Source organism: Chrysochloris asiatica, unplaced genomic scaffold, assembly GCF_000296735.1.
Source record: "Chrysochloris asiatica unplaced genomic scaffold, ChrAsi1.0 scaffold00083, whole genome shotgun sequence".
Taxonomy (NCBI): Eukaryota; Metazoa; Chordata; class Mammalia; order Afrosoricida; family Chrysochloridae; genus Chrysochloris; species Chrysochloris asiatica.
The window spans coordinates 1,552,196-1,564,639 of NW_006408601.1; the positions used below are offsets into that span (position 1 = coordinate 1,552,196).

The window sequence follows — 12,444 nt, forward strand, 5'->3', positions numbered from 1 at the left end:
TTTTTATTGTGGATTGAGTGAAAGTTTACAGGACACATCATCAGTTTCGCATTCAACAATTCATATAACTTGTTTCATTACATTGATTATAATCCCTTCCATTTACCATCAGTTAAAAGTATTTCTCTCTATCCACTTTAGCTTTTTTTAAAAAACACACAAACAAAAAAACCCACTCAGGCATATATAGTAAGTTACATTTCCAAAGGGCACATTCTGCAAGTCTGCTCCTGGCCACCAGTTCTTAGTCCTTCTCTTCTTAGTTGATGAATCTAGAGTCCTCAGCCGGAACCCCTCTCCATGCCTCCATCTCTGCCTCCATCTCTGGAGCTGCTGCTTCTCTGGATAAGGTCCCGCATTCTATTTGTGCATTCCTCTCTTGATGGTCCTAGGGTCCTCTGTTTCTGGACTGCAAGTTTAACCATTCCCCTTTTTTGTTACAAAACTTCTGCCTTTACAATTGTGACAGTCGCGATTAGTCATGATAACAGTTATTCACTACTGAATCTTCGAATCTTATCCCCATCTCCTTTCCCCAGACCTATCTAGACAAGATGATAGCTATTCAGTGGCTGCCCCTTTTCTTAAAGAAGGGATGTGTTCTGAGGGGTGTTTAAGGAAAGGGCTTCAGCAGGATAAAGGATGGTCTTGAGGTGGGAACTGAGCTACTGCAGTTGTCCAAGTGATTGGTGACCAGGACCTGAACCAGGGCAGGGCCGGGGCTGAAGGAATAGAGAGTAGCAAATGGCACAGACAGAGAAACAATTTGAGGAATTAATCAGCTGTGGGAGAAAGAAGATATTAAATGGGAAATGGGAGTTTAACATTTTGAGAGGCAAGGACTAGAGGAGAAAGCAGGATTGTGTGAAGCTGGCAGGCCTTGGTCATAACATCATCACTTCTAGCCGTGAGCATAGATGAGTTGAACTAGGTGTTGAGAGCAAAGCAGCTCAGGAAGCTTAACTTGGCCCAGGATAATTGAAACGATATTTGTCTGAATCCAAAATCCATGGTTTGAGAGATTTGGGGAAGGCAAACGCAAACATTGATGGACATCTTTATCTTTTACCAAGTGCTTTTCCTGGCCGTATCTCACAGGTGTGTGAGAAGGTCACTGTCCCCATAACTGGGGGAGAGGGGAGAACTGGCACTGCTATTACTGATTCAAGGTGGTGTCCGGTCAAGGTAGGCACTGTGCCAGTCCCATGAAGGGTGGGCAGGTTTGAGACGGGAGAGAATTCCTGAAGGTGGTACTAGTCTTGGGTGCTAGCAGTTCCTCAGCTGAGAGCAAGAAATTTTACTGAACTCCTCATTTTATTCAAAGTGGCAAAAAATGTAAAGGTCCTTAGAAGCAACAGAGCCTCCTAGCTGTGCTGGTGGGAGGGGAGACCTAAGGGAGCCCAGTTCTTACCTCCAGGGGTCAGCCGGCCTCAGGGCACGCTGGCAGTGAAGTTCTGCTCCTCATACTTCTGCTCATAACTTCCGTCTTCTCCATAAAGGCAGTTGGGCAGTGTGCGCCCTAGGAAGATTGAATTTTCACATCTTCATAGCTGCTTTCAGAGGCCTAAATTCTGACCAACTGAAATTCCTTTGTCAGACCACAGATCCTGACTTTGGTTTGGAAAATGTGATCAGTGCAACTCCAAGGGTTTATGACATTAATGAGGCCTGTGGAGTAAAGAAGGAAGATGGTTTGTGTGTGAGGATTAGATTGCCACAAGGACCCTTGTCTCTATCCTGGGCATGGTGAAGGTGGGCACGCTTTCTTTGGAGACTTTTGCAGGCTCTGTGGTGTCTACAGAGGTGGCTGCTACACCTTTGGGTGGTATGGTGTATTCCTGGGAAATTGTTGGGCAGTTCTGGTTTCTGGTCTGCTTCTCCCCCATCACTTGCAAGTGGGTCTTGCAGTTCACCTGTAAACCAGCACCTGGATAGCTCCTCCTGGCTCACAGTGAATTTTCCTGTGGACTGTTTCACTTGACCTTCACATTAACCCATGGAGATGTCCAGGCCCAAAATGGTTAAGCAGCTTTTCTCAGGTCACACACTTAGAGAATAATGGTGCCTGGATGCTAACCCATATGTTGTTCATGTAAGCCTCACATGCTTAGAGTAAATGGCCAGAAAGTACAATTGACCTTTCAGCCTCTTGGCAGAGAACTGGCTGCAGTGATCTGATGATTGGCTGTTCCCTAGTTTTTCCACACATGCGATGTAGGAGATAGAATGTCTTCCAGTGGCATTTCCAGTTGAGGACTCAGAGGACCACTGTGGTGTGTCCTGCAGTGACAACCAGGCTCTTTCTGTCCACTCATGCATGCCCAGTGTGCCCTCATGGGCAGCAGCCTGTCTCCTGGGTGATTCACTCTCACAGTCACTAGCTGCTGTGGGCCCTGACTCACTTTTGTCATTCCTTTTTTGAGGCGATTGAAAGCATCTGGAAATCCGGATTTTATAGACATTTCACAGTGGCCCGGCCAGGCTCCATCTGCTTTCCTTGGCAGGTCAGAGCCCTGCATGCCTGCCTTTCTTCCCTCCCTCCCTCCCTCCCTCCCTCCCCCTGGTGGCTCTCTGTGTGTTCTACCAGGAGACACACCTACCCCATGGAGCTAGATCTTGGAGGGAAGAGCTCACTGTCTCCTTGCTGCTTATTTGTAAAGATGCTTCTCTAGAGAAGCAACACCTGGGGGCTGGAGCCTGTGGGAGGGGAGTGTGCTGAAGAGGCAGCACTCATTAATTTTCTCCACTGGTGGGGTCACTAAGGAGTCCAGATTGGGCCCCCAGAGGGGCTGGGTGGGCAAGTCACTTTTTGGGGCTTGGCTGTGTAGCCACTCCCTGTCCCCATATGGCCCTGAAGTGACATCCAATGTCCAGGCTACCCTGGGGGGATGGCTGTACAGAGCCTTGGCAGGAACTTGACAGAAAGCAACTGTTGGTGATTCGTCCTTGTTCTGTTTCAACTTGTACATTAGCATCCCTTGACATGAGTTATTTGTCTTGGTTCCTTTAAATTCCTAAGTGGATTATAATTTTTCTCTTGGTATTATTTGACAGCAGTCATTTGTCAAGGTTTGACTGCGTTCTTCAAATAGTTGGCATTTTTGAAGCAAGTTTAGGAAAAGATCGCCATCTTCAGGTCAGACAGTGTAGTGCAGCACTGGGGCACATGTTAGGGAGGGAGCAGCGAAGAGGCTTGTGGACTAGCTGTTTGTAGGCCTTGCTCTTCTTTGTCTGTAAACATTGAACTACCTCAGCACTGGAAGGTGCTGGAATAGTACTTATTAGCAGTGTTTAGAAAAGAAAAGAAAACCCCAGTGACCAGATTTTAAAGTTTGGTTTTGTCTCATTTGCAAAGATGAATGCCTTTCCGTGTTCCGCAGTCCCCGTTAGGTTAGCAAGGAAAGACTTTGCAGGCTTCTGAGAAGGTGTCAGGAGAGAGAGGTGCCGATAGGAAATGAAGGGTCCAGATTAGGAAAGGTCACGAGGTGTGCACTTGGTTCCTAGTGTCTGCCGTGAGTTCTAGTGGTGGTGGTTGTTAAAAGCCATCAGGTTAATTCCAACTCATAGTAACCCTGTACAGGTTTCTGAACCGTTAACCTTGTGGTTCGCAATCCAGTGCTGAACCTACAACGTCACACCGGGAGTCCAGAGTTTCAGTGGTGGTGGTGGTTGTTATGTGCTGTTGAGTCAGTTCTGTGGAGTGACTGATGGACTCGAACCCTGGACCTTTTGGTTTGTAGTCCAGTGCTTATTGTACAGAGCCACCACATTCCCCTGAGTTCTGGTGGTGGTGGAGGTGGTGGTGTGCCCTGGACTTAGTTCTGACACGTAGAAACCCTCAGCTTTCTCTCACTGAGTTTCGTTAGCCAGTGGTAATATCAGAACAATAGGGTCACCCTATGTGTGCTGCCATGTGAATCCCAATTCCTAGTGATGCCATGTGATAGACCAAGGGTGTCATCCTTATAGAAACTGAGCACCAGGTCTGTTCTCCTTAGGAACCACTGGGTAGGTTTGAACTCCCAACCTTTTTGTTAGCAGCCAAGTTCTTAACTGTTGTGCCTGAGACATCCTCCCTTCGCCCTTTAATTGCAGTTATAGGAGCAGCCTTAAGGAGCTCTGGTAGTGTAGGAGTTATGCGGAGGGCTGCTACTTTCAAGGTTGGCAGTTCGAAACAACCTGTTAGTCTGTGGGAGAAAGAGGAGGCTTCCTGCTCCTGTAAAGATTGACAGCCTTGGAAACCCTGTGCAGAGTTGCTATGAGTTGGAACTGACTCCACGGCACACAGCCACCATCACCATAGGGTCCGCCTTAAGTTCACGTCATCCCATCCAAAGCCATGGATTATTATGACTTTGAGGAAGTCATGATAATAATGATCAATTCCCGGCTAGGCACAGCATTATGTACTTCCCGTGTATTATCTCAATAAACTGGTAAGCCTCCTGTGAGGTCGGTACTGTTACTGCTGCCTTAGAGCACAGATGTGGAAACTGGAGCAGAGAGAACTTAAATTGCTTGTCCTGGCTGACTCAGTGAAGAGCCAGGGTCCAGACCCAGATCTGGTCTGACTCCAAAGTCACTCCTCTCTGTCTCTGCTGCCTTCCTGAGTAGCTAACAGGGCTTTGAACCGGTTCATTCTGGTTCGAACCCCATGCTGATAATTTACATCTCCATCCCAGATATATATGGGACCACAGTCTGTATCTTAACAAGATTTTCAGATCACGTAATCTGTGCACCTATATATAACACCTAGGGATCTTGTTAGGATGTAGATTCTGATCCAGTATGTATGGGGTAGAAAAACTAATTCTCAGCCTGGACTCAAACTGCAGTGAACCAGTTTGAAGCCTCAGCAACAAAGAAAACAGGAGAGCTAAGGGTTGGGGAGGAGGAGAGTCTTTTTTTAAACCAAGGTATGTGAACGACTGTCTCCTAGGCCACTTTAGGGGCACATTCACCTTTATCACTTGTCAGGAGGGACTAGTCTCTGGAGAAGGATATCATGTTTGGTAAGGTGGAGTGTCAGAGAAAAAGAGGAAGACACCCCCCACCCCCGTCGCAAGATGGAAAGCGGCAGCATCAATGGGCTCAAGCGTGCCAACAATAGCGAGGTTGGCCCAGGACCTGGCAGTGTTTCATTCTGCTGTTCATAGGGTCGCTATGAGTACCGACTTGATGGCACCTAACAACAACAACAACAACAACAACAAGAGTTAACAGGAGTCCAGGACCGTAAGTTGGCAGCTCAAACTCATCAGCGGCGCCTCAGAAACCCTAGGTAGGGTTGCTGTGAGTCAGAACCGACACTTAACAACAACAGCTTGCAGAGTAACTAGCGGGCTTATACCAACAATAAGAGAAAAGGAGCATTTCTACAGGCCAGTGTGCACACCTGTGTTAAGGTGGCAGGTGCTACGGAGCTGTGGGGAGTCTTCAATCTAAGCAGGGTCTGCTGGGACAGCATCTTTCTGGTAAGCCCTACAAATAAACGCGAGTCTCAGCTTCTGTTTAGTTTTCCTGAGTATTTGGGCCCAAGGAAGGCTCTGCGATCTGACTGGGTTCCTTTAGTGTCCAGGGGACTTGTGGCCAAGTAGAATAACATCCTGAAGCAGCACTCGTAATATTTGTTTTCCTTTATAATTCCTTCCTCAAGAATCTCCGTGATGTTCAGGATCATTTTTGATTGGGTGTTTATTTAATGTAATAAAGTAACGTGTGTGTAGTGTAACAGCCCACGTGTCCTACCAGGAAGAGCAGTGGACCCCAGCACCATGCCTCCCCACCTCCCAGTTCTGCTCCCTAGGGACGGCAGTAGCTTGCAAGTTTTCCATCCATTTCTTGGTGTGCTTGTCTCTGTATTTCTAAATGACACATGTATACTGTGCATCTTGATCCATCAATTTTAGACATTATCCATTGACAGCTTACTGTGAAAAGACTTAAGACCTGGCTGTATCAATTTAGCAAAACAGCCTCTCACAGACTCACTTCTTCCAGCCCCACAGTGTGACTGTACCACAATTATTTTGATTTCAGTAATGTTCAGTGTTTACATTACTAACCAGAGTAAACACAGCATCATTAATGTGATTAGGACCACTTACTTAATTGTAAGGAGTCTATGGGCTAACGTGTCAGACTGCAAAGTCGTTTGAACTGCAAGGTTGGTGGTTCAGGCTCACCAGCTGTTCCTTGGAAACCCTATATAGGGTCACTGTCAACTCGACAGCACTTAACAAGAACTTAATTGTAAGCCGCCGCCCCCCTCCCCCCCATGGGGTATATTATTGCCTCTTTTTAAGATTTGTTCAATTTGTCGATGCCTGTCTTAATTTTCTAGAAAGATAAGGCTTTCTGTCCCAGTAAAGATTTCCAGCTTCGGAAACCCTATACAGGGTTGCTATGGGTCGGGATCCACTCAATGACGTTGGGTTTGGTTTAATGATTGAGTGCTGCTATAACAAATACCATAAGGGGATGGCTTTAGTGTACAGAAATTTATTTTCTTACCACTTACCAACACCAGAAACGACTGTCATAGAGTTGATTCTAAGTCATAGACTAGAAAGTTCCTTGAAGACAGGCCTTTGCGTTGTTTACATATGGGTTCCCTGTGCCTGGCACATAATGGTGGGTGTGTTGATTTGTTCTGCTAAAATCCACAAAAGAAGACATATTCAGAGTGAGTACCCCTTCTGTTGCTGCCATTAATTCGTTGGTGGTCATTTGTGTGTGTGCTGAGTGTATGCAGGGATGTGGGATGGGAGTTTTTTATATTTTTATTTTTTATTATTAAGCAGACCAAAAGTAGGAGGACTCTTACCTTTTGATATTGGAGGAATCTAGTCTTTGGCTTTGTATACACGAGTCATTGACATTTGCCCTGTTTGTCTTCATACATTACCCCCGATATTTGTTTCTTTTGTGTTTGTTTTGTGTCCTATCAACCACAACTGTACCACCTTTAATTTTAGGGAACTCTCCACTGCTGGGGAAAAAAAAAAAGGTGTAATTGGGAAGGAATAAGGGAGGTACAGGGTTCACGTTAAACTTCTTCCCTTATAAGGAGAGCTGCCAGGGTGGGAGGTAGAACCTCACCAAATGGGTTTTAGAGTTTTAATTTCATGAAACCTTGAACCTAACCCTATCATCAGTAGGTTTCTTCTGTCCAGCCTTCTAGGCTTGAGGGCAGAGGGATTCCTGGCCCTCTCCAGGTTGTTGCAGGGGAGAGGGAGAGACTGTTTGTAGCATTGCTGTGCTGTGGTTTCCAGGATACCTTCCCTAGCTCTTTGTATTCTTAGAAACAAGTAACCTCTGCACAGGAATAAAGCCGCTCTCTCGCTGGGGTGCCAGTGGTCAGGATTTGGTTTCCAGTCACCAGCCTTGGAGAAGCAGTGCCCGATTTCCTTTGGCAAAGCCAGGCTTTCCCTTCCCTGTTTACTCAGCCACGTGTGCACAAAGGTCACTTCCTCAAAATAGAAACCTGTGAGGAGGACTCCATTAGGTGCATGTGTGAATCATGTTTGTCCTGAGTGCTCATTTAATTTCTTAGAATTTCAAAAACACGATTTAGCTTTTCCATTTTTAAATCCAATTTCTCTCAGACAAAAAGTCGGTATAACAGTTTGAAGGTCCAAGGCGTTTTCTTCTGGAAGATGGTGTGGCATCAACAGACCCAAGTTTTAGTCTGTGTTCCAATGCTGTTCTCAGATCTGTGACCTAAAGCACATTCGTTATTGTTAAATGTATGTTTTCTTATCTGTAAAATGACTGATAAAGCCCACCTACAGTCTGGGATTTACAACATAAAGCAAGTTCATTATTGCTAAATGTATGTTTTCTTATCTGTAAATGACCCTAATAAACCTCACCTACAGTCTGATGAGGTGCTGTGGGTTAATGCACTGGACTGCAAGGTCAATTTGAACTGCAAGGTCGGTGGTTCTAATTCACCAGTTGCTCCTTGGAAACCCTATACAGGGTCACTATGAGTTGGAACTCACAGGATGGCACTTAACAACAACAACAACAACACAGCATTGCTATGAAGGCAGGATTACCTGAGGTCACCTAGCTAAGAAGCACTTAGCACGTAGTCAGCACTCCCTGGACTCTAGAATTCTTTTCTTTCAGGCCAGGGGCAGAAACTCAAGGTAAGGAGCTTATTAGAGTGGCCATTAATCAAGGATTTGAACTGTCACAGGAGCCCCCACTTGCCCCCAGCTCTTGGTTTATTTGTGTTTATTTTTACTTTGCTAGGCAGGACTGGGAACCTTAAGGGCAGCAGTTCAAGCCTCCATCTGCACCTCAGAAGCCGTATATAGGGTCACTGTGAATCGGAACCGACTCGACAGCACTTAACAACAACATCAGGCAGCAGGGCCTAGCTAAAAGAAGACAGCTCTTTCATTCTGTCACTAATCTCACCTGATGAAAAACCCTAAGAAGAAGAATTTTAGCAGTTTTGACTTATTGAGCATTTTTATAGGCCTGACTCTATGCTAACACTTTCTCTCCATTATTTCCTTCAATCTCCAAAACAATCCTGTTTTACAGGTGCATTCTCCCCATTGTACTTAGGAACAAACCGAGTGTGTGAGCTTTACATTTGACACTCGGCATCTCAGCCATGCCTACATGGTTCTCATTGGTGCACAGTTCATTTTACTCACCGTCCTGACCTCCTGAAATGCCTAGGAAAGGGCCATGGTCTCTGAATACAGTACAGCAGCCTTTTACTGTCAAGAGAAAAGGATTCCAAGTCTCATAACTTTTGAACTTCATCCCAGCTCTGCCATGCACATAGGTGAGGCACAAAGAGCTGCGAGTGTAGAATTCAGGTGGGAGGTTAGACTGGAGCCACAGGTATTCTCGAGTCTCTGCTTGTGTTCCATTCTTCCCATCAACTCCTTGCCTTCACAAGGCACAGGAAGTGACAGAAATGGTGCCTCCCAGAGCAGCCGAGGACTGGGTGAAGCTTGGAGTAGAACTCGTGAATGAAGGTGGAAGGAATAGATCTGCAGATGACAGTTGAGTGGATAGTGAGGGAGCAATGTCTCTTCTCCGATTCCGTAATGTTTATAACTGCAGAGTGAACAGAGACAGAGGCACGTCATCTTGTCATCTCGGATTGCCTTTTACACCAGTGTCTGCGCCCCCAACTTTACTGTGTTACTTGTTCTCTGCTTACCACCAGTGAGACTGGAACTATGTCACAGTAGTGACTGATGCATAGTTTCTGTGGGCTTGGTTGGCTTGGAATTGAAAAGATGATGTGACAATATTTGAGAAAATCTACACAAAGATCAGCACTTCACATCACCTCACCTCCCTAACCTCACAACGATGGCTTTTCCTATTCTAATCTCTTTAGGCACGGGATTGCTCTACTCTGACATTGTCATTTGCAGGTTTAAAGTCTTACTGAAATCCACCCAGCAGCTGTGATCATGTGCATGCTTGCTAGGTTCCTATTTTGTATTATACCTAATTCCTTGTGAACGACATCACACTGCTAGTGAACAGAAGAGGGCCTTGGCCCCCCATCCCTCATGTGCAACAGCACTGAGGGTGATATATGGAACCAGAAATCTACTGTGTGGGTAACAGATTGTAGATTTAAACCAGTACTCCCTGCAGGATGCATTCTGTTATAAGACAAATGAGTTTGGGAAACTTTGGGTTGTGCAAAGTTTTTATTAAAAAATATTTACTAATATTCACTGTCTGTCTTACAGGATGTATAAGAATCATAGTGTAATAGGTAGTGTGCATTGCATGCTTGCTGTGTGCTAGAATCTCTGGTGAGCTCATGGAGTCCTGGTGTGGCACTGTTGGATAAGCACTGGACCACAAGGTCAGTTTGAACCACAAGATCAGTGGTTCGAACACAGCAACCACTCCTTGAAAACCCTTTACAGGCTTGCTATGAGTTGGAACCAACTCAAGCACTTAACAACAACTAGTAAGCTCCTATATATGCAGTATCTCATCTTAACCCTATGAGATAGATACCATCACTGGTCCCATTTTAAGAGACAGTAAACACATTGCACAGATATCAAGTTGATTCTGACTCATAGTGACCCTGACTCATAGGACCCTGCCCTAGTGTGGTGCTGTAGGATAAGCGCTGAAATGCTGACTGCAAAACTGGCAGTTCAAATCCACCAGCTGCTCCTTGCAAACCCTGTGCAGAGTCGCTATGTGTCGGAACTGACTTGATGGCACTTAATAACAAGAGCACCTGTTCCACTACCATGAAGCTAATTCTGACTCTTAGCAACCCTGTATGGGGTACCCTGTATGGGTTTTCAAGGTTGAAAATCTTTACGAGCATATAAAGCCTCATCTTTCTCCCATAGAGTGGTTAGTGGGTTAGTGAGTTTACCAGTCCAGTGCTTATCCTACAGCACCACCAGGGCTCCTTTAAGAAACATTGTTGTTATTGAATGCCATCGAGTCATAGCAACCCTGTGTATGGTTTCTGAGGAGCAGCTGGTGGGTTTGAGCAACCTGGCAGTTACCAGTCCAGAGCTTATCCTATAGTGTCACACTAGGACTCCCACACAGAACATTTGTGGTTGTTGTTGTTCAAGTGCCGAGGAGTCTATTTTGAGGCATAGCAACCCTGTATGGGGTGTCTCAGGAATGACTGGTGGGTTTGAACCACTGACTTTGTGGTTCGCAGGCCAGTACTTAACCTGCAGCGTCACACCAGGGCATTAGTCACAATTAATTAGTGTAGGAAGAAAGTTCTGTGCTTCAGCTGACAGAGTGTAGACCCCATACTCCTCCTAGTAGAAAGAGTTTGGGATAGGTCTTCTTTTAGGGTTAGGGTTTTTTTTGTTTTTGTTTTTGTTTTTTTTGACCAATAACACTCTGTAAGATTAGCACTCTGAAGGAAGACAACAGTTGGAGAAATGCCGATTTAAATTTGGAAAGGTAGGGAGTGCTCGGTGAAGAAGGGAGATGACCCCATTTTCTGTCCCCCAGACATCTTTGTCTGTGTCCTATTGAACTGGTGTTACTGCCTCTTCAGTGGTAGAGGCAGGTATGGAGGATCTGGAATGCCATATCTAGACCAGTGATTCTCAAACTTCACTGCTGAGTGGAGTACACCTAAGTGCTTGAGAAAGCACCCGGGCCTGACCTCACTCACAAGAGTCCCATCTTATGAGTCTCTGAGGGGAGCCCAAGTACTAGTGATTTTTAAGTGGTCCTTGGGTGCTTCTCTTGCATGCTGGGTTGAGAAACCATTGGCTTGGACACACATCTTTCTTGTTCAGTTATTATGGTGGATATCAAGGCAGGGGAAGAAAGGGCTTTCTATGTAGGTTAAGTAACATTATGAGGTGTGGGAGACTTTTAATGTGATTTATTTAGTTGTTTAGTTTTGTGAATGAGTCACCTGTGGGGGTTTTTTGTGTGTATGTGTGTGTGACATACAGAGCTCTGTAGGTGCGGTGTATTAAGTGTTGGGCTGCTAACTGAAAAGTTGGTGGTTTGAACCTACCAGTCACTCTGGGGGAGAAAGGTAAGGCTGTCTGCTTCCTTAAAGACCCTCAGTCTGGGACACCCAGTCGGGTTGCTCTGAGTCCGAATTGACTCAGTGGCAGTGGGTTTGGTTTTGGGATGTTCATCTTTGTAGAGCCTCTCCTTGGACTACACCCCTGACCCAAACCTTGTGCTGCCTGCTGCAAAAGGCTCAGCCCTCTGCCGCTTGTCGGGTGAAGGAAGTGCAGATGGTGGCTCAGAGCTTGCACACCCACATGCTTGGTAGGGGCGAGCAGTGCATTCTGGGGCATAACGCTAGCTAGCTCTACATACCGATTTCATATTGGACTTATTATAAGTAATGGGCTCAGAAGGGTGTTGCTGTCATTTTCAGCTAAGTCAGGCAAAACTGGGCTAATAGCCTTTATTTTTCTGATTGGCTTGGTTGTTGAGTGACCGAAGCTGCTCTTTTGTTACTATCTAGACAAAGAAACAAAGAGACCCTTTTATAGGTATGTGAGAAAATAATATCCCCTCGCCAACAAAAGACAATGATTGTTATAATGTTTTTTCTTAACATCTTCATCTTTTCAAATACAGACCTGAAGCTGTTCAAAGGCCTAGGTAATTCTGGAATTTTGATACTATTGCTCTTTATTCAGCTTAGGGTGGGAGACTTAAAGTTTGGTCCAAGGGTTTGTAATGGAGATACTTCTGTTGATTTCTTACAGTACAACAAACACCTCTTCGTGCACATCGGGCATGCCAACCATTCTTACAGTGACCCATTGCTCGAATCAGTGGACATTCGTCAGATTTATGACAAATTTCCTGAAAAGAAAGGTGGCTTAAAGGAACTGTTTGGAAAGGGCCCGCAGAATGCCTTCTTCCTGGTAAAATTCTGGGTGAGTAAGCATTGCTGTGATTTTTGTGGTTCTGGTC

General features: G+C 45.5%; 1 protein-coding gene across 2 annotated transcripts in view; it reads left to right on the forward strand.

The window, feature by feature from the left end:
• Positions 1-12,444, forward strand: part of TEAD1 (TEA domain family member 1 (SV40 transcriptional enhancer factor)) — a 226,911-nt gene that overhangs the window by 167,816 nt on the left and 46,651 nt on the right. Inside the window, exon 8 of one of the 2 annotated variants that reach the window (XM_006865767.1) lies at positions 12,234-12,407. The exons of the other annotated variant lie outside the window; for it this stretch is intronic. Within the exon in view, the coding sequence (XP_006865829.1) occupies positions 12,234-12,407 (174 nt within the window). The remainder of the gene's footprint in view (positions 1-12,233; positions 12,408-12,444) is intronic. 2 annotated transcript variants of the gene reach the window in all.